The sequence below is a fragment of the Littorina saxatilis genome, linkage group LG3 (genome assembly GCF_037325665.1).
Source record: "Littorina saxatilis isolate snail1 linkage group LG3, US_GU_Lsax_2.0, whole genome shotgun sequence".
In the NCBI taxonomy this organism is placed as follows: Eukaryota; Metazoa; Mollusca; class Gastropoda; order Littorinimorpha; family Littorinidae; genus Littorina; species Littorina saxatilis.
The window spans coordinates 21,593,763-21,614,850 of NC_090247.1; the positions used below are offsets into that span (position 1 = coordinate 21,593,763).

Genomic DNA, 21,088 nt, shown 5'->3' on the forward strand with positions numbered 1-21,088 from the left:
CTTGAGCGCTGTCGCTTTCATTGCGTTTTCTGCACTCAGTTTTTTTTCTTTTTTTTTTTTCTTTTTTTGACTAATGTAATAAAAAGTTATAGGGTCGGCCCCTAAAAATAGGGTAGGTCGGGTTACCGTAAGTTCGTAACCACACCTTTTTTTTTTTTAGGCCTTACATTGAACATATGTCATATGTTTCAGCGGCAGGTTCCTGGCATAGTGACAACTGCAAGTTCCACAATGCAGCCAGTTTGCCTTGGGTCCATCACCATCTTTGGTTCTGACGACGATGTCAGACGCTGGAGACATGTCGGTGCTGAGCAAGGCTTGACTGATGATCTGAACATTGCCGTCTTTCTCATAACCTTGTAATAGGCTTCATTCGTTTGCTGATGATAACGTTGTTTTACGCCCTCACTGTGATACCATTAGATACACAGGTGTATGCGTGTTTAAGTGTAATCAGGCATCTGCACTTATGGCAGAATGACTGAGGTCTTTTACATGCCACTGTGGTGACACGGAGGAGGGGGGGGGGGGGGGACATGGATACCGTCTCTGAGTCTGCACATAAAGTTGACCAATGTTTGTCCCTGCCTGGATTGGCACCCGAGCTGGACCCACATTTTTTTGCTTCCTGGGTGTGATTTTTAAATTCAAGAGTCCCAGATTCTCAGGGGCTTGGTAGCTCAGTTGGTTGAGCAGTGGACTTAATTGTGATCATTAAATCACGGGTTCGATTCCAGGCTGCGACAGAAATGGGTCAACGTTATGTGCAGACTCGGAGATGGTATCCACACCCCACACCTGTGTCACCGGCCACTGTGGCATGTAAAACTAAAAAGACCTTGGTCATTCTGCCAGAAATGCATGTGGCTGATTACACCTAGACACGCACAACTCTGGGTAGCGATACGTGCACTCTATTGCTGCCTTAGCTTTTCACTACAAGGAAACGACACAAATTTATTAGCGATGGGATAATAAAGTGATTAACATGAAGAAGAAACAAGTCGCGTAAGGCGAAAATACAACATTTAGTCAAGTAGCTGTCGAACTCACAGAATGAAACTGAACGCAATGCAACGCAGCAAGACCGTATACTCGTAGCATCGTCAGTCCACCGCTCATGGCAAAGGCAGTGAAATTGACAAGAAGAGCGGGGTAGTAGTTGCGCTGAGAAGGATAGCACGCTTTTCTGTACCTCTCTTCGTTTTAACTTTCTGAGCGTGTTTTCAATCCAAACATATCATATCTATATGTTTTTGGAATCAGGAACCGACAAGGAATAAGATGAAAGTGTTTTTAAATTGATTTCGAAAATTTAATTTTGATCATAATTTTTATATTTTTAATTTTCAGAGCTTTGTTTTTGGAATCAGAAAATGATGAAGAATAAGATGAACGTAAATTTGGATCGTTTTATAAAAAAAAATTTTTTTTTTACAATTTTCAGATTTTTAATGACCAAAGTCATTAATTAATTTTTAAGCCACCAAGCTGAAATGCAATACCGAAGTCCGGGCTTCGTCGGAGATTACTTGAATAAATTTTCAACCAATTTGGTTGAAAAATGAGAGCGTGACAGTGCCGCCTCAACTTTCACGAAAAGCCGGATATGACGTCATCAAAGCCATTTATCAAAAAAATGAAAATAATATCTGAGGATATCATACCCAGGAACTCTCATGTCAAATTTTATAAAGAACGGTCCAGTAGTTTAGTCTGAATCGCTCTACACACACACACACAGACAGACAGACAGACAGACAGACAGACAGACACACATACACCACGACCCTCGTCTCGATTCCCCCCTCTATGTTAAAACATTTAGTCAAAACTTGACTAAATGTAAAAACCACATTGGATTCTGCAGATAACCCTGTTTGAAGGCCCTCTGGTCCACAAGGGCTGATGGGGTCTATGTCGACCAAAAGAGTGGGATTCCCTGTAGGTGGAGTTCCTGGAGGGGGATTCCCTGTATACAGGGAATACCACAGGATTTAGTTCCTGTAGCGTGTCGCTGATATCGCTGAAAGTCCAGTGATGCTAGGCGACATTGGTAGAATTTGATGTTTTTCAATCTTTTTATATTTAGTCAAGTTTTGACTAAATATTTTAACATCGAGGGGGAATCGAGACGAGGGTCGTGGTGTATGTGCGTGTGTGCGTGCGTGTGTCTGTGTGTGTGTGTGTGTGTAGAGCGATTCAGACTAAACTACTGGACCGATCTTTATGAAATTTGACATGAGAGTTCCTGGGTATGAAATCCCCATACATTTTTTTCATTTTTTTGATAAATATCTTTGATGACGTCATATCCGGCTTTTCGTGAAAGTTGAGGCGGCACTGTCACGCCCTCATTTTTCAACCAAATTGGTTGAAATTTTGGTCAAGTAATCTTCGACGAAGCCCGGGCTTCGGTATTGCATTTCAGCTTGGTGGCTTAAAAATTAATTAATGACTTTGGTCATTAAAAATCTGAAAATTGTAAAAAAAAATAAAAATTTATAAAACGATCCAAATTTACGTTTATCTTATTCTCCATCATTTGCTGATTCCAAAAACATATAAATATGTTATATTCGGATTAAAAACAAGCTCTGAAAATTAAATATATAAAAATTATGATCAAAATGTTTTTGTCGAAATCAATTTAAGGCTGGAGCACACTTTGGAAAGTACGTTGGAGTAGCCTCCCTTCTACGTTGGAGTAGCCTCCCTTCCCGGATTTAGAACGCGTTTCGTGTCGTAACAGATTATCCACTTACTAGCCATATTCGTATGCAAAATAATGAAATAAACATTAGGAAATGGCAGACGTTTACAAATATCGACATTCTCTATCAGTGCAATAAAAAACAATCGTTAGAACTTGCATTTACGACATGTCGTGCGTGAGAACGTGTCAGTAAACAAGCACTTTTTGCCTGGCTGAAGAACCCCACGAGTCAAGCTAAAACAGACGACAAGTAATGGAAAGCAGTCTGCGGATAAACATAACAAACTACTGATGAAAAAGTGTGTTCATCCCTGCTCTGGATAAAAGACATCGGACTGATGACAACGTGGCAGCGTTCACGCGAAAAGATTTTTTTCAGATTATCGCTTCTACATTTTATTGCACGTACTTGGGGCAGATCTGAATTTCTGAAAGATGACAAATCGGTCTTGTGAGTTGAGAACCACATGTTCTTTGCCGACAGAAATCACGATGGGACAAGATGTAGATTGTGTTGAAGAGATGTTTGCAGATTATCGCATCTACATTTTATTGCTCAGATCAATGCACGTAGTTGGGGTAGATCTGAATTTCGCAATGGAAGACGACAAATCCGTCTTGTGAGTTAAGAACCACACGTTCTTTGGCGGCAGAAATCACTATGGGACAAGATGAGGATTGTGTTGAGGGGCTAATACTGACTGACTTTAGATGAAGAGTTCCTAGACTGCCTGGTTTTTGTAGAGGCATCATGATGATATCCTGGGTTTTTTTTTACGTTCTTGGTGACAACGCGCCAGAATCGAACGAAGATCGAACTCTCGAAGAAAACATCGGAAATGTGAAATGCTCTTCCTCTCTGACCAGTCTCCCCGTTAAATCCACAGGCTACATTATTTATCAGGTAACTTACCAAACCGGAGTGTGTGTGTGTGTGTGTGTGTGTGTGTGTGTGTGTGTGTGTGTGTGTGTGTGTGTGTGTGTGTGTGTGTGTGTACACCGGATTACCACCATCAACGCACCCTTTTGGACTTTTCTACTATGCCTGCTGTGACATTCACGAGGATTATTGTGATTCTTGGACAATCGTGTGCCTATGCTGGACTTGCAGGAAGACAAACGGTGCCGGAACGGTATACGTGCTGCCAAGTGTGCACGTCCAGAGCGCAGTGTGAACCGAGAGTGAGTGTGTCATTGTGTGGAAGTTTTGCTTGATTGATTTATTCATGATTTAATTTGCTTTTTGGTTCAATAGTAAAATCTGTGTACGTTATACTTTGTATTTTGTGGTGTGATTCGCCCGAGTGCGAGACCCCCATCCCCGAACGCCTCTGTGGGTGGAATTGTATATATACTTGTGTAACGTGAGTGTGTAGATGAGAATGTGAAAGTTGCTTTGGACCCAGATACACACAGCAGACACCAACGCAACAGCTAAGTTTCAGCCTGACAAAGAAATTCGAGTGACACAGCTAATGGCTGTACTTGTTATTTCTCTATTAAAACAAATGTTTCAAGATCTTTAGGCCAAAACAAATAAATTGTCTGTTTCTATTAACATGGCTAAAAAAAATAGGGTAGGTAGGTAGGTGTTTTTGTTGTTGTTGTTGTTGCCAGGATAGAATTCTTGAAAATAACTAAATGACACAAAGAGACAAGACTCGCTATAGATAGATTTATAAAAAAACAAACAAATGTGACAAAGGATATAAAATGATTGTTTTACCTGGTCTGGAATCTTCAGTAGTAATTGCATAAAAAAAAGTCTGATATATCAATTATGTTAACTTTTTCTTAAAATGGGTGCGTTAAATCCTAGTCTGTTTGTTTTTAATGGACTAAGCAATCCTTGGACTGACAGAAAAGATGTATTTTAAAAATGTCCAGTTGCTTTTACTTATTTTTCTAATTGGAAGAGAATACAAATTATGCACTCTTTTCTGTTCAAATGGGTAGAGGGCGGGGGTAGTAAAAGGATCACAGTTCAAGATTTTGCGCGACAAGAGGTGTGTTTCTTTTATAAAGAGCAAAAACTCAACTTGGTATCTAACACTATTTCTGAACACTGTAACCACTTTAGCACTTTTTTTCTTTTTTTTTCTGTCTTCCAAACTTCTAATTCAGCTTCAAAAATGATTAAAAAAAAGTTTTTTTCTTCTTCTGAAATCAACAGTTAAATCACTATTTTGGATATTCTATTTTGCTTCCCTATTTCTGTTCTTAAGTTTTTGATCATCTGACTACCCTGCTTTTCTATTTGGTAGATAATATGCACTCTTTTCTGAAAAAATGGGTAGGAGGTGGGGGAAGTAAAAGTATCACAGTTCAAGATTTTGGCCGACAAGAGGTGTATTTCTTTTAACAGTGGTAAAGAGGGATAACTCAACTTGGTATCTAACACTATTTCTGAACACTGTAATCACTTTAACACTTTTAATTTATGTTTGTTTGTGTTCCAAGTTTTAAATTAAGCTTCAAAAATGGGTAAAAAAATAGTTTTCTCATAATTCACAAGTTAAATCATTATGTTGGATGTTCTATTTTGCTTCCCTCTTTCTCTTCTTAAGTTTTTGATCATCTGACTACCCTGCTTTTCTATTTGGAAGATAATATGCACTCTTTTCTGAAAAATGGTAAGGGGGTGGGGGTAGTAAAAGCAACACAGTTCAAAATTTTGCGCGTTAAGAGGTGTTTTTTTTTAAAAATTGGTAAAGAGGGATAACTCAACTTGGTATCTAACACTATTTCTGAACACTGTAATCACTTTAACACTTTTAATTTATGTTTGTCTGTGTTCCAAGTTTCAAATTAAGCTTCAAAAATGGGTAAAAAAAATAGTTTTCTCATAATTCACAAGTTAAATCATTATGTTGGATGTTCTATTTTGCTTCCCTCTTTCTCTTCTTAAGTTTTTGATCATCTGACTACCCTGCTTTTCTTTTTGGAAGATAATATGCACTCTTTTCTGACAAATGGGAAGGGGGTGGGGGTAGTAAAAGCATCACAGTTCAAAATGTTCCACGTTAAGAGGTGTATTTTTTTTAAAATTGGTAAAGAGGGATAACTCAACTTGGTATCTAACACTATTTCTGAACACTGTAATCACTTTAACACTTTTGATTTATGTTTGTCTGTGTTCCAAGTTTCAAATTAAGCTTCAATAATGGGTAAAAAAAATGTTTTTTTAATAATTCACAAGTTAAATCATTATGTTGGATGTTCTATTTTGCTTCCCTCTTTCTCTTCTTTACGTTTTTGATCATCTGACTACCCTGCTTTTCTATTTGAAAGATAATATGCACTCTTTTCTGAAAAATGGGTAGGGGGTGGGGGTAGTAAAAGCATCACAGTTCAAGATTTTGCGCGACAAGAGGTGTTTTTTTTTTAACTGTGATGAAGAGGGATAACTCAACTTGGTATCAAACACTATTTCTGAACACTGTAACCACTTTAGCACTTTTAATTTTTTTTTTTCTGTCTTCAGTTCCAAGCTTTAATTTAAGCTAATAAAATGAGTAAAAAAGTGGGGTTTTTTTAGAATTCACCAGTTAAATCACTATGTTGGATGTTCTATTTTGCTTCCCTATTTCTGTTCTTCAGTTTTTGATCATCTGACTACCCTGCTTTTCTATTTGGTAGATAATAATTATGCACTCTTTTCTGAAAAAATGGGTAGGGGGTGGGGGAAGTAAAAGTATCACAGTTCAAGATTTTGCGCGACAAGAGGTGTATTTCTTTTAACAGTGGTAAAGAGGGATAACTCAACTTGGTATCTAACACTATTTCTGAACACTGTAATCACTTTAACACTTTTAATATATGTTTGTCTGTGTTCCAAGTTTCAAATTAAGCTTCACAAATGGGTAAAAAAAATAGTTTTCTCATAATTCACAAGTTAAATCATTATGTTGGATGTTCTATTTTGCTTCCCTCTTTCTCTTCTTAAGTTTTTGATCATCTGACTACCCTGCTTTTCTATTTGGAAGATAATATGCACTCTTTTCTGACAAATGGGAAGGGGGTGGGGGTAGTAAAAGCATCACAGTTCAAAATTTTGCGCGTTAAGAGGTGTATTTTTTTTTAAATTGGTAAAGAGGGATAACTCAACTTGGTATCTAACACTATTTCTGAACACTGTAATCACTTTAACACTTTTAATCAATGTTTGTTGGTGTTCCATGCTTCAAATTGAGCTTCAAAATGGATACAAAAGGATTTTTTTCCGAATTCACAAGTAAAAATTACTAAAATCACTACGTTTAATGTTCTATTTTGCTTCCCTATTTCTCTTCTTCAGTTTGTGATCATCTGATTGTTATTTTGTTTACATTTTCACAATACAATATTGCAACTTATTCAGTAGTGTTTGCGTGAAAAAATCTGATACCTATGCTTAAACTTCAGTCGTTATCTTAAAATTTTGCGCGTTAAGCCCTTTATATTTTGTATTTTCCTGATAAAGCAAACATTGAACTAACAGAAAAAGTAACTTTTAAAACTACCTAATCACTTTGAAATTGGGCCTCCAAAGTGTACTCCAGCCTTAAAAACACTTTCATCTTATTCCTTGTCGGTTCCTGATTCCAAAAATATATAGATATGATATGTTTGGATTAAAAACACGCTCAGAAAGTTAAAACGAAGAGAGGTACAGAAAAGCGTGCTATCCTTCTCAGCGCAACTACTACCCCGCTCTTCTTGTCAATTTCGGATGTTCGGCTTTGAGCGACCGAGTTGTGACGTCATGGCGCTGATCTAATACTTGACATCGACATCTATTGGTAGACAATGCGTTTTTATATTTTCGAGATCTCAGCATGGTTCAATTCAGACAAGGGTTTGACCTGGAGTCAAGCACTGGTAAAAAGCAACACAAATGAAATTATGCTCAAACTTGACTCGTCTATGAAGTTTGCACGTGTCATGAACTTACAGGTCAACGATCGGTTAAAGGACTGGTGATCTTGGCACACAGTAATGTTTTCTTCTTTTTCTACATTCAGTCAAGTCGTGACCGAATCTAGTTGAGTGGGGTTGAGAGGCAGCAGACATTGTACATGTGTGTGTGTGTGTGTGTGTATGTGTTAATGGTGGGATAGCTCGACTCCCGCGCAAAATTTAGCGCTTTACTTGGACACATAATTTTAATTCGACGTCCAAATAAAACACGTCTTCAAAATCACTCCAAAATAACTATGGAGGCTTGAAATAATGTGTAATACATATAAATAATTGAATTTTCACAATTTAGCAAAATGTCGGGATATAACACACATTTTGTTACTTTTTACATTTAGTCAAGTTTTGACTAATGTTTTAACGTAGAGGGGGGAATCGAGACGAGAGTCGTGGTGTATGTGCGTGCGTGCGTGTGTGTGTGTGTGTGTGTGTGTGTGTCTGTCTGTCTGTCTGTGTGTGTGTGTAGAGCGATTCAGACTAAACTACTGGACCGATCTTTATGAAATTTGACATGAGAGTTCCTGGGTATGAAATCCCCGAACGTTTTTTTCATTATTTTGATAAATGTCTTTGATGACGTCATATCCGGCTTTTCGTGAAAGTTGAGGCGGCACTGTCACGCCCTCATTGTTCAACCAAATTGGTTGAAATTTTGGTCAAGTAATCTTCGACGAAGCCCGGACTTCGGTATTGCATTTCAGCTTGGTGGCTTAAAAATTAATTAATGACTTTGGTCATTAAAAATCTGAAAATTGTAAAAAAAAATTAATTATAAAACGATCCAAATTTACGTTCATCTTATTCTTCATCATTTTCTGATTCCAAAAACATATAAATATGTCATATTTGGTTTAAAAACAAGCTCTGAAAATTTAAAATATAAAAATTATTATCAAAATTAAATTGTCGAAATCAATTTAAAAAATCTTATTCCTTGTCGGTTCCTGATTCCAAAAAACATATAGATATGATATGTTTGGATTAAAAACACGCTCAGAAAGTTAAAACGAAGAGAGGTACAGAAAAGCGTGCTATCCTTCTCAGCGCAACTACTACCCCACTCTTCTTGTCAATTTCACTGCCTTTGCTACAAGCGGTTGACTGACGATGTTACGAGTATACGGTCTTGCTGAAAAATTGCAGTGCGTTCAGTTTCATTCTGTGAGTTCGACAGCTTGACAAAATGTTGTATTTTCGCCTTACGCGACTTGTTATTTCTTAGAAATTCGAGTATGGTTTGCAAGTTTTATTGAAAAACTCCACCCTGTGGGATTCCCTGTATACAGGGAATCCCCCTCCAGGAACTCCACCTACAGGGAATCCCACTCTTTTGGTCGACATAGACCCCATCAGCTCCACTAGGAGTGAAATCACTTGTTTTTCTTCTCTTTTTCAGTTATGAGAAGCATAAAGATGCAGTTACGTCAGCCACCTACAGCTGGTGCAAGGCATCTCTCTCTCTCACCTGCGCTACCAACAGTCATTCATCACAATTCAGGGGCAACGGCTCGGCACTACAGTAAAATGTTAAAGATGTTTTTGATTCGGCTCATGGTAAAGGCAGAATGGTTTGAAGTTTAGAATCTATCTGTTACTCTCATTTGCTAAGGCTCGGTCGGGAAAAAAAAAGTTGTGTAAAGAAAAAACGGTTCTTAAAGGTTTGTTCACATCACTCCCAGAGATAAACCTCATTAAAGTTACTTCTGCATGCAATTTCAAGGATTTTAAATCTATAACATCAGTGTTATGTACTGTGGCGAAGTCCTAAGTATGCCAAATGTTTCAGTTTTTAGAAGAAAGTGTAAAGGTGTTGAGCTGTCATTTGGTTGCTGCCTTTTCTGTGCACAGAAATATTTTTTATACATGAAATATATTTCATATTAGATGCAGAAGGTGAACATTGCCACAAATTGTGTAATTCCAAACATTTCAGGTTTTGTGAATTAACCTGCAGTCAGCAGTGGATGTTTGAATCACATGTAGCCTCTTTTCCATTTTTCAGGGTCCATTTCTGCACACATCGTCAGAGAACAACTGTGCCTTTGCCAGACAATCACAATGTAGAGAAGTCAGTTTTGGAGAGCAGCAAGCAGTCTGTGACAAATGGCTGCAGTGAAAACGCTGCGTCACACAGTGACAGTGACGAGATGTTGCCACACACACACAGTGCTGATCTTGAAGATGCCAAAACTGTGCCCTCGCACAGAAACTACAGTCAAACATCACCTGATGCAGATGAATTGCAGAGAAATGGTCAGACCCTCAACCCCCCTTCACTACACAGCCATACTGAGGATTTCAAATGTTCTGAATCTCAAAACCCTATTCAACTGAGAAATGGTAAATTTCGACTGAAACGGGTTACAAGACGGAGAGCAGAGGCTGTTACAAATGGACAAAATAGCAGACTTAGGAAACTGAACAACAGCCACAAACAGAAAAGTAATAAAGCAAAGGAACAAACATTCCCTTGCGGAACCTGTGATACAATGTTCAAAAAACGCTACAATCTGAAGCATCATGTTCTCAGCGGCTCTCACAAAGATCAATCAACCTTCCTGTGTACTCTCTGTGGCAAGTCTTGCTCTGATTCAGAAACATTGGAAACACACATGCACAGTCACCACACAGTATACCACTGCCCTGCGTGTTCAGTGACACTTAACAGTGATGTAAAACTGAAACATCACGTACACACACAGCACCCTGGGGTGAAACCTCACTGTTGTGAAAAATGTGGGAAGTCTTACACGTCTCGACAATCCCTCTCGTACCACAAACAAAAAGAGCATGCTGATAGGTCACAGCCAACAGATGGTATTTTGTGCAGCAACGCAGACGGCCGTTACCAATGCCAAGCTTGTAACGCTCTTTTTCACCGACACTCTCCTCAAAATGCACGTTTCTTCACACCACTCTGAGATTCCTTTTTTGTGCAGCGTGTGTGGCAAGCCATGCATTGATCCCAAAGAGTTAAGCGCACACATGGTGACCCATGCACCCTTCCAGTGTTTAGTGTGCGATGCCAAGTTCGCTCACAACACCAAATATACGACACACATGCGAAAGCAGCACCCTGGCGTGAAGGCTCACAAGTGTTTGTACTGCGACATGGCGTTCGACACGCGAAAATGGCTGGCCGTTCATGCGCTGAAACACAATGGGGAGCGGCCACACCTGTGTCCTGAGTGTGGCAAATCCTTCACAGAGGCTCAGGTGCTTCAGCGGCACCGGCTCGCCATGCACCAGGCTGCTCGACCCTACGGCTGCTTGCAGTGCTCTAAGACGTTCAAAACTTCCAGTGCCCTGGCCTACCATCAGCGCAGTCACGTCGCTGCCAAACCCTACCTTTGTGATGAGTGTGGCAAGACATTCCCATGTGCACGTGCTTTATCTACACACAAGATGAGGTGCAAGGCTTTGGGTCAACCTAATGACCAGGGCAATGAGCAGGAGAGGGTTGAAGTTAATGGCTCTGATGAAATTCCTGGCAGTGTAGTTAATGTCGATTCAGACCGACAGGCATTTAAGTGTCAGGACTGCGGTGCAGCATTCAAAGGAGAGCAGTGGTTGTATCGGCACCAGGTAAACACACCCGCTGCTTGCAGTAAAAAGTTTACCTGCGAATTCTGTCTGCGTGTGTTCAAAGACAACAGAAACTTTGTTCGGCATGTGCGAATTCACACAGGTCAGTGAGAAGCCGTTCAAAATCAAATGCGAGGAATGCAAGTCCAACTTCACCACACGCTCGGATCTCTACAGACATTCCAGAACACACAGTGGAGTAAAGCCCTATGCATGCAGTCAGTGTCAGCTGTGTTTCAGATTCAGGTGTGACTTGACCACCCACCTGAGAACACACAGTGGAGAAACACCGTATCAGTGCTTGTATTGTGACCTGGCCTTCATCTCTGCTAGTCAGCGCCTGCAGCATGTACGAAGCAAGCATAAATCTGTTGTGAATGTGAACAATGTGAGAGAATCATGTGAAAAATCAGCCCTTATGAATTTTGGTGAAGACATGGTTCAGACTTGTTCTTCTGGCGTCAACAATTTGCGATGATTATTCAGTAATATATAACATGTTGCTTGTGTAAACATTATGTGAGGATGCCAAATATGAATACATTGATTGTGACCAGTATTGTTCTTTTCTTTTCCAAATTGAAATACTTATTTTGGAGTGAAGTTTCAATCTGGAAGAGAGAGAGAGAGAGAGAGAGTGTGTGTGTGTGTGTGTGTGTGTGTGTGTGTGTGTGTGTGTGTGTGTGTGTGTGTGTGTGTGTGTGTGTGTTATGGTCAGTTATGACTTCAAAATAATAAGCAACTCTTCACAGTCTATAGTTGTGTGTGTGTGTGTGTGTGTGTGTGTGTGTGTGTGTGTGTGTGTGTGTGTGTGCGCGTGTGTGTGTGTGTGTGACAAACTCACAAAGGTCCATAGTGTGTGTGCGTGTACGGTTTGTGTCTACGAATGTGTTTAGTGACAAGGTCCAGGTTGTGTGGATAGATTGGTGCATCACTGTGTGTGTGTGTGTGTGTGTGTGTGTGTGTGTGTGTGTGTGTGTGTGTGTGTGTGTGTGTTGATGTTTCAGTGCACCCAGCTCTTAATCTTATCACATGGCTAACATGAAGCTTTCACTGCAGCAAAGCACTGCTCACACACCGCTGTTGACAGGTGGTGAGAAGACAACAAATACACTCATACCCTAAAGACCCTGATATTCAATCTGAAATACAATATTTGAACATTCATCAAAATTATTTTAAAAGCTAGAATAACTTTAACTGTTGTGTTTAATGTAATCAGGCATGGTCCTGTGTTACTTTCGCAACTTTGTTTCAAGGGCGGATCCGGGGGGGGGGGGGGGGGGGTTACACGGGTTACGTAACCCCCCCCACCCCCCCAAAAAAAGAGGTAATTTATTGGCTCAGGATGCACTTGCATTCTCCCAGTAAGGTCATATATTGTACTACGTTGCAAGCCCCTGGAGCAAATATTTGATTAGTCAGTGCTTTTGTGAACAAGAAACAATTGACAAGTGGCTCTATCCCCTCTCCCCCCTTTTCCCGTCGCGATATATAACCTTCGTGGTTGAAAACAACGTTAAACACCAAATAAAGAAAAAGAAAGAATATTGTGTTCGAAAGCTACAGCCAATCGTTATATCCCCAGCTTAGGTACAGAAGTTTCATAACATTATTGGCACATCTAAACAATATGAATTAATTAATGAACGCCACGGTGAGTATAGTGGCAGCCTTTAAATGGACAACTTCTGTTGTCGCTTTCTCCAATTAGTTATTCCAAAATACCTGCCATGACAGGCCACCTGTAATTTAGGGACACTTTTAGCTGGTCCCAAGGGTGTCCTTCATCGCAGGTACCACTGTCATTTTGCTTCAGAGGCAGTAATTGGAACCTGAATTAAAAAGCCGGGCATAGGGGGCCTAATAGATATCGTGTGTTTAACGATCCAGTATACAGGCATGTACACAGTAGGCTACGCAAGCGTGAAATGTCCGTTGCAGATGTTGCCCGGACAGTTCTACCAGGTGTTCTTTCCCCTACAAATCCACACGATCGCCGCAGTCACCAACATGCAAATAACATAAAGGGAAAGTGTGTGGCCGGGGGGGGGGGGGGTGTAATTGACAGATGTTCACGTCCCTTACTAACATTAGCAATTACTTCAGCAGGCCGGCAATTACTTCAGCAGGCCGGCAATTACTTCAGCAGGCCGGCAATTACTTCAGCAGGCCGGCAATCGAAAGAAAGGGTGTTGTTTGTTGGCTATGTGTCCAATGTGTGTGTGTTTGTAACGGATCGTTGTGTGTGTGTGTGTGTGTGTGTGTGTGTGTGTGTGTATGTGTGTGTGTGTGTGTGTGTGTTTGCAAAGATCCGCGTCAGTTGTGTGTGTGTGTGTGTGTGTGTGTGTGTGTGTGTGTGTGTGTGTTTGCAAAGATCCGCGTCAGTTGTGTGTGTGTGTGTGTGTTTGCAAAGATCCGCGTCAGTTGTGTGTGTGTGTGTGTGTGTGTGTGTGTGTGTGTGTGTGTGTGTGTGTGTGTGTGTGTGTGTGTGTGAGTGTGTGCTTTGCATTTACGAGCGATAACTTGTTTTTCCCTCGTAATTATTTAATGATATCACTATCAGTAATGCATAAGGAGACCTGTCATAGCCGACCAACAGCAACCTAAAACCCTTCATTGTGCACGTGCAGTCATTTATCTCCACGCTGGCGGAGGAATCAAAGAGTGAAACCGCGATCAGACACGACTGAGTCGCACGCTCTCAGTTGATCTCTCGGGGCGAGTCACCTGTGCAATTTCGCTGATCAAGACATATGACCGAAATCAATTTTTGACGGACAAGCTCAATAACTATTAGCATAAATCCACTCAGCTATTAGCAATTAGTTTGGCAGCGGTGACATCTAATGGAAAGCAAAAGTCCAGTGTTGGCATTGACGAGCGGCAATACCTTCTACTTTCCGGTAGACTGATCCTAGTAGATCCAATAGTGAGCGACTCGGGGGAACGCTGCTGTTGCACCAACCTTGAACAGAATGAAATCGTTTGAGATGTATATTTCCCAGGGAGGCGTCAGTGCGCCGACCTCGGGCAAAGCACAGCTTTGTATTTCTTCTGTGACAGGCAGTCATGGCCACATGCTCGTGACATCCGTGCTGTTGCCCTTGGAGACGCGGCAAGCGGTATGATTTCCTGGCCTGAAGTTCACCTTTACGTGCACACACACACACACACACACACACACACACACACAATGAACTCAAGAACAAAAATACAAGTTCCTCAATCTTGGGTCAGCGAATATTTTAGGGCTTTCCGACTTCCACACATCTGTTCAGGCTTTTTCCTTGGAAATAACAACCAGCTGCTCTCTGTGAAGATCAAGTTGTGATTTATTTTGTGTGTGTAGCCGACACCTATGTCTAACAAACCGACGTAGAAACAATCCCAGTCTGTCCCGAAATGACCCAGGTTATTGATTTTTGGTATGCATCCAAGCGGAAGCCGATGCTGACATCCTGATCCTAGTAAAAGCTTGGATGCGCCTGTTGCGGTGGATATAGTCGTTTACCCAGGAAGGAATGAAGGTAACCGGCTTGGCCCAAAGAATGCGGAATGAGATACTGTAACTTTTTTGGCTCAGTGACAATGTTTTTCGAGGCTAATCAGTCGAAGTTCACTCTAAACTGTTTCATGGGCACATAATCCGTAATTCTGTAATCACAACTGATGGGGCACGACTGATGTTCACCATGTGCTACTGTGTCCAGTATACCAGTGTCATATTAACACTTTTACTGTAACCTGTTTTGAACACACTATACAATGAATAAAAACGAAAAACACATGAATTGTGGGTTGTTGGAACGTTTAATTATTGACAAAACAAAACGCTACATGTACAACTTTTTCGTTTTTGTTTTGTCAATAATAAACCGTCCCAATAACCTACAATTCTTGTTTTTTTTTATTCTGATTTTGGAACGATAGGAAAAAAAAATAGGTGTGGTTACGGTAACATACCCCCCAAAAAATAGGGTAGAAAGGTAGGCAATCACTTTTTTTTTAAACTTTTTTTTCTAATGTGTACAAATTAAACCTACTTGACAGGGAAATAAGTGTGCGACTCGGGCGCTTTAGCTTTCATTGCGTTTTTTGCACTCGTTTTTTGTGTTTTGTGGTGTTTTTTTTTGACAAATGTAATAAAAAGTTATAGGGCCGGCCCCTAAAAATAGGGTAGGTCGGGTTACCGTAACCACACCTATTTTTGTTTAGGCCTTAGTAGTCTATCTATTTGTTTCATGTGTTACCAGTACAATGAAACACTTCTAGTTAAGAGTGTTCTGTCAGCGAAGCACGGACACTTCTACAAGTTCTAGACATACGGTCCTGGTAAATGCGAGTCAGTGAAGCCAGACGCGGTCGACCTGATGGTAGATACTGATTAGCTTTGGGTGGATATGACGGTTCTGTTCTTTACAATTTTCATTGATTTGCTCAGAGGCCGGTATTTTCCGCGCAGAGTCAACGGCAAACAGAGAAACGACAAGTTCAACTTCGAAACTACAGCACAAGTATTTTTTTTAAATAGGCCTACGCTGTACTGATATTTGAAGTAGCCTGTGCAACATGAGTTTGCAAAACTGACATGCTTTAAAACAATAAGAAATGATTACACGAAGTAATGTTAGACAGGAATGGAACAGAATAAACTTCTAGACGGAACAAATCCCTTTTTGAAAGCACATTTGCGCCCCGTGATTTGTAAAATGTTTTACATTTTTACAAATCACGGGTTAACAACAGTCCTTCCCGGGAAAATTGTTCGGCTCATCATCTGAAAGTTGTTAGACATAGGCTCAGTGTAACAGGGGAAAAGACCATCCCCTCCACCAGTCCACTGTACTAAAGAGATCAGTATTGTATTTGATTACTATACTTCTATTCTTGTTGAGGTTGTCCGCCCTCTGTCCCTGCGCCATCACTGCCGCATGAGTTCAATTTTTCAAAACACAAGAAAAGGTTAAACGTTCCAACAACTTACTTTTCTTTATTTTTTATTCTGGAGTTTTGCAACGTTGGCAGTCTATCTGTTTTTGGATTTCTGTTCATTTAGCAATAGAGTTGAACCAGTGTGGAACTCACTTTCTACCAGTACTAAAACTAAAATGGCCCGCTACTGATATTAATTAATGACGGCGCAAGAACCGACTAGACATTGAACTCATTCATCATAGTTCCGGCAATGACTGAAAAGTCTGCAGAATGATGAGCTTGTGACAGTTGTCCCTGACGAAAACAAGTTCAAAATTACGCGTGTATATATATATATTCAGGCCCTATACAATTTGGAAGTTAAATGAGGGGACGTAAAAAGGCCGCAAGGCCTACCTGTCCTAGGCCTCTATCACACATGCCTACCTGTCCTACGGCTATCACACATTTACAACGGTTTGTCCCTCGTACGCCCAGCAGTGACTTAAATTCTCAGCCGGTCAACTTTGAAAGCCGGTGTCACGATTTCATCTTTCGCCTGTGTACATATTTCCCCCTCAACATATACTCAAGACTGAAATGTTGTTTCCTGGTAAAATTAAGAAGTGAAATTATTTAAGGACGAAAAGCATGTCAGTTTCTTGCATGTGAAGAAAATTGGTGTTTTTTGTTTGTTCAGTGTAGAGTTTATACTAGATCAACGAGGCCGAGAAGCGAAATATCAACACCGCGAAAGATGAAAACGTCACACCGGCCGCTTGGCAAAATTAATGCATTAGTAGCCTACTCGGCAATAGTATGTAATCAGGTGAATATCTTTCAGTGATTCAGAAACTCAGCCGCTTCAGTTGCCGGAGTATACCAGTCGATCACTGTGATAATGTACTTGACTGATTGAATCGTCACGTAGAGTCCGAATCACAGGGACTGGGACGGTGGCTGAGCCCTCGAGGGACAAATGAGGCGGGCTCATTGGAATGACTGATCACAGTGGTCAGTTCAATTCGGCGTTCTCATAACTCATAACTCATAACATTTTATTGATCCAACAAAGGAAATTAAATTGGTCATCAGCACATATAGGTCATTAATTAATAATTATAAAAGAATAAGAGAAGAAAATTCATAAAACCCATGATAAAAAATGCCCTTTTTTTCTTGCACACCTGACACACCGACACACCAATACACATGCATACATACCTACATACATACCTACATACATACATACATACATACATACATACATACATACATACATACATACATACATACATACATACATACATACATACATACATACATACATACATACATACATACATACATTCCATGTTAAAGTGTAGTTAAGAACATCACAGTAATTATATCATTGTTTGGATTAACAGATAAGTTTTTATGTAAATGATGATAAAAACAATCCATAATTAACGCTATTGCAGTACCAAAGAAGAGACCAACCAAACACATAAAACCAATAACAGTAATCATCATCAGTTATCACAGGTATCACAGTAGATTAGCCATCAGGTAGTTAGACTCAATTGGGCAAAATATAGTGTCAACACCATCACAACAAAGCTAGAGCTCATTTTCACAGCACTAGTTATGATCAAAGGTCAAACAGTCATCAAATCATATTAAATCTATCACTAAGAGGTACATTTAAAAGGCATCACTGATAGTCTGTGGCCAGGACAATGGCTCGGTTGCTGTTAAAATATCTCACAGCTGCAGGAAGAAAAGAACGCCGAAAACGCTCCGTTCGACACCTAGGCATGAGAAACCGAGCGTTCCGTGTGATGCGGAGATCCATCAGTGCGTCGTGGAGGGGATGCCCTGGGTCGAACAGAATAGCTCTGGACTTACTGGCAAGCCTTCTTTCGACAAGGACTTCAAGGGTGTCAAGGCTCTGGCCTACAGTAGAACTCGCTTTCCTTATCAGCCTGTTCAGCCTGCCAGTGTCCCTTGCAGTGGCATTCCCTCCCCAACACACTGATGCAAACACCATCACACTGCACACCATACTCTGATAAAACATGTAGGCTACAGCATCTTGTTACACACATGAAATGATCTCAGCTTGCGCAGGAAAAACAATCTTGACTGCGTCTTCTTAAAAACAGCATCAACATGATTAAACCAGCTTAGCTTGTTATCTAGAACTACACCTAAATACTTGTACTCGCTGACTATCTCAATCGCGTCACCTTTGATGACTACAGGATGGACAGTGTCTTTCTTTTTGCGAAAATCAAAAATCATTTCCTTCGTCTTGCTTGCGTTTAATACTAAAAAGTTGGAATCACACCAAGACACAAAATCATCAATACGTTCTCTATACAAGCTCTCATCACCATCAAGAATACTACCAACCACGGCAGAGTCGTCAGAAAATGTCTGAAGATGATATGACTCTCCTTGTACTTTAAAATCAGATGTATACAGGGTGAACAAAAAAGGGGACAAAACTGTTCCTTGTGGTGCTCCGGTGAAAGTGTTAATCATGTCAGATGTAAAAGTACCATTCCATCGTACAAACTGTGGTCTAACTACTAAATAATCCAGAATCCATTTCATTGTACTATGATGCAAAGACATGTTTTGTAATTTCTGACCGATTGTGACGGTCGTTTCAGTTGTTCTGGCTACCCCAGGCAATTATCATATACTGAGAAGTCCCGGGCCATGCATGTGACCGCCTTTCATCGCCTTTCTTTCAGTTGATTTTGTTGTTGTTCGTGCTTTAGCACTGACTGGCTTTGTCATGACACTACTATCCGGCCTTGGCGGATGATGACATTATTCAGTGTAAAAAGTTTTACTGCAGTACTGAAAACGAGTTATTACATTTATTAAGTTTGTTTTTTTACTAGTCATGAAGTGTTACTGGCTCGCCTTCTTCAAAAATGTTCTACTGAATATCAGTTTTATATATATTACCAACAACATGAAATACTGATTCGGAATGCCGCCCTGGATCCGGCGCGCGGGCGGGCACTGAAATCACAACCCACATCTCATAAAGCTTACCTGCTCAAGTTCAGTCTGTTTACGGTTTTTGTTGTACTGTAGGCCTAGTTGTTGTTTTACTAAGTCTTTGCAAAAATGCACTGAGTTAAGTTGAGTCATTGCCGAAATTCGGCGAATTAAAGAAAATGTTTCACTGCGTCGGACAGTGTCGGAAAGACTTGCCGATCGCCGGATGCCGGTTGACTTGAACCTTTAATTTGGAAAGGAAGCATGCCAGAAATTAAATCTGAACACGAACCCCCCAAACAACGAAAAAAAGAAAACAAAACAAAAACACACGAAAAAAAACACCAACTACCGATTTAAACTAATTACTCAGTAAAAGTGAATCAAGCAGGCAAAAACGCTTATCTGGCCCAGGGCGGTGTCCGACATAAGCTCGAACGACAAAAGCTCGAACGACAAAATCTCGAACGACAAATGTTCGAATGGACAAATGCTCGACGAGACAAAACCTCGACGCGACATATGCTCGAACGACAGAAGCTCGACCGGACAAATGCTGTCTTGTGTGTGGCGCACGTTATATGTCAAAGCAGCACCGCCCTGATACAGTGCCGTAGCACAGCTCCTAAAAGTGGTCCGGCCATAAAAAAAAACAAGTCGCGTAAGGCGAAAATACAATATTTAGTCAAGTAGCTGCCATTTTTCAGCAAGACCGTATACTCGTAGCATCGTCAGTCCACCGCTCATGGCACAGGCAGTGAAATTGACAAGAAGAGCGGGGTAGTAGTTGCGTTAAGAAGGATAGCACGCTTTTCTGTACCTCTCTTTGTTTTAACTTTCTGAGCGTGTTTTTAATCCAAACATATCATATCTATATGTTTTTGGAATCAGGAACCGACAAGGAATAAGATGAAAGTGTTTTTAAATTGATTTGGACAATTTAATTTTGATAATAATTTTTATATATTTAATTTTCAGAGCTTGTTTTTAATCCGAATATAACATATTTATATGTTTTTGGAATCAGCAAATGATGGAGAATAAGATAAACGTAAATTTGGATCGTTTTATAAATTTTTATTTTTTTTTACAATTTTCAGATTTTTAATGACCAAAGTCATTAATTAATTTTTAAGCCACCAAGCTGAAATGCAATACCGAACCCCGGGCTTCGTCGAATATTACTTGACCAAAATTTAAACCAATTTGGTTGAAAAATGAGGGCGTGACAGTGCCGCCTCAACTTTCACGGAAAGCCGGATATGACGTCATCAAAGACATTTATCCAAAAAAAGAAAAAAACGTTCGGGGATTTCATACCCAGGAACTCTCATGTCAAATTTCATAAAGATCGGTCCAGTAGTTTAGTCTGAATCGCTCTACACACACACACACACACACACGCACACACGCACACACACACACACACACGCACATACACCACGACCCTCGTTTCGATTCCCCCTCGATGTTAAAATATTTAGTCAAAACTTGACTAAATATAATAACAAGTCGCGTAAGGCGAAAATACAATATTTAGTCAAGTAACTGTCGAACTCACAGAATGAAACTGAACGCAATGCAACGCAAGACCGTATACTCGTGGTCCACCGCTCACAGCATAGGCAGTGAAATTGACAAGAAGAGCGGGGTAGTGGTTACGCTATGCTGCATAGCACGCTTTTCTGTACCTCTCTTCGTTTTAACTTTCTGAGCGTGTTTTTAATCCAAACATATCATATCTATATATTTTTGGAATCAGGAACCGACAAGGAATAAGATGAAAGTGTTTTTAAATTGATTTCGAAAAAAAAATTTTGATAATAATTTTTATATATTTAATTTTCAGAGCTTGTTTTTAATCCGAATATAACATATTTATATGTTTTTGGAATCAGCAAATGATGGAGA

General features: G+C 40.2%; 2 protein-coding genes across 2 annotated transcripts in view; both read left to right on the forward strand.

Moving 5' to 3' along the window:
- LOC138961867 (zinc finger-containing ubiquitin peptidase 1-like) overlaps nt 1-21,088 on the forward strand; it is a 467,703-nt gene that overhangs the window by 335,039 nt on the left and 111,576 nt on the right. The gene's annotated exons all lie outside the window — the stretch shown is intronic.
- Nucleotides 10,787-14,391, forward strand: LOC138961127 (putative zinc finger protein 735). The gene is made up of 2 exons (XM_070332728.1): nt 10,787-11,260; nt 14,269-14,391. Exons 1-2 carry the CDS (start codon nt 10,787-10,789, stop codon nt 14,389-14,391), a joined length of 597 nt encoding a protein of 198 aa, XP_070188829.1.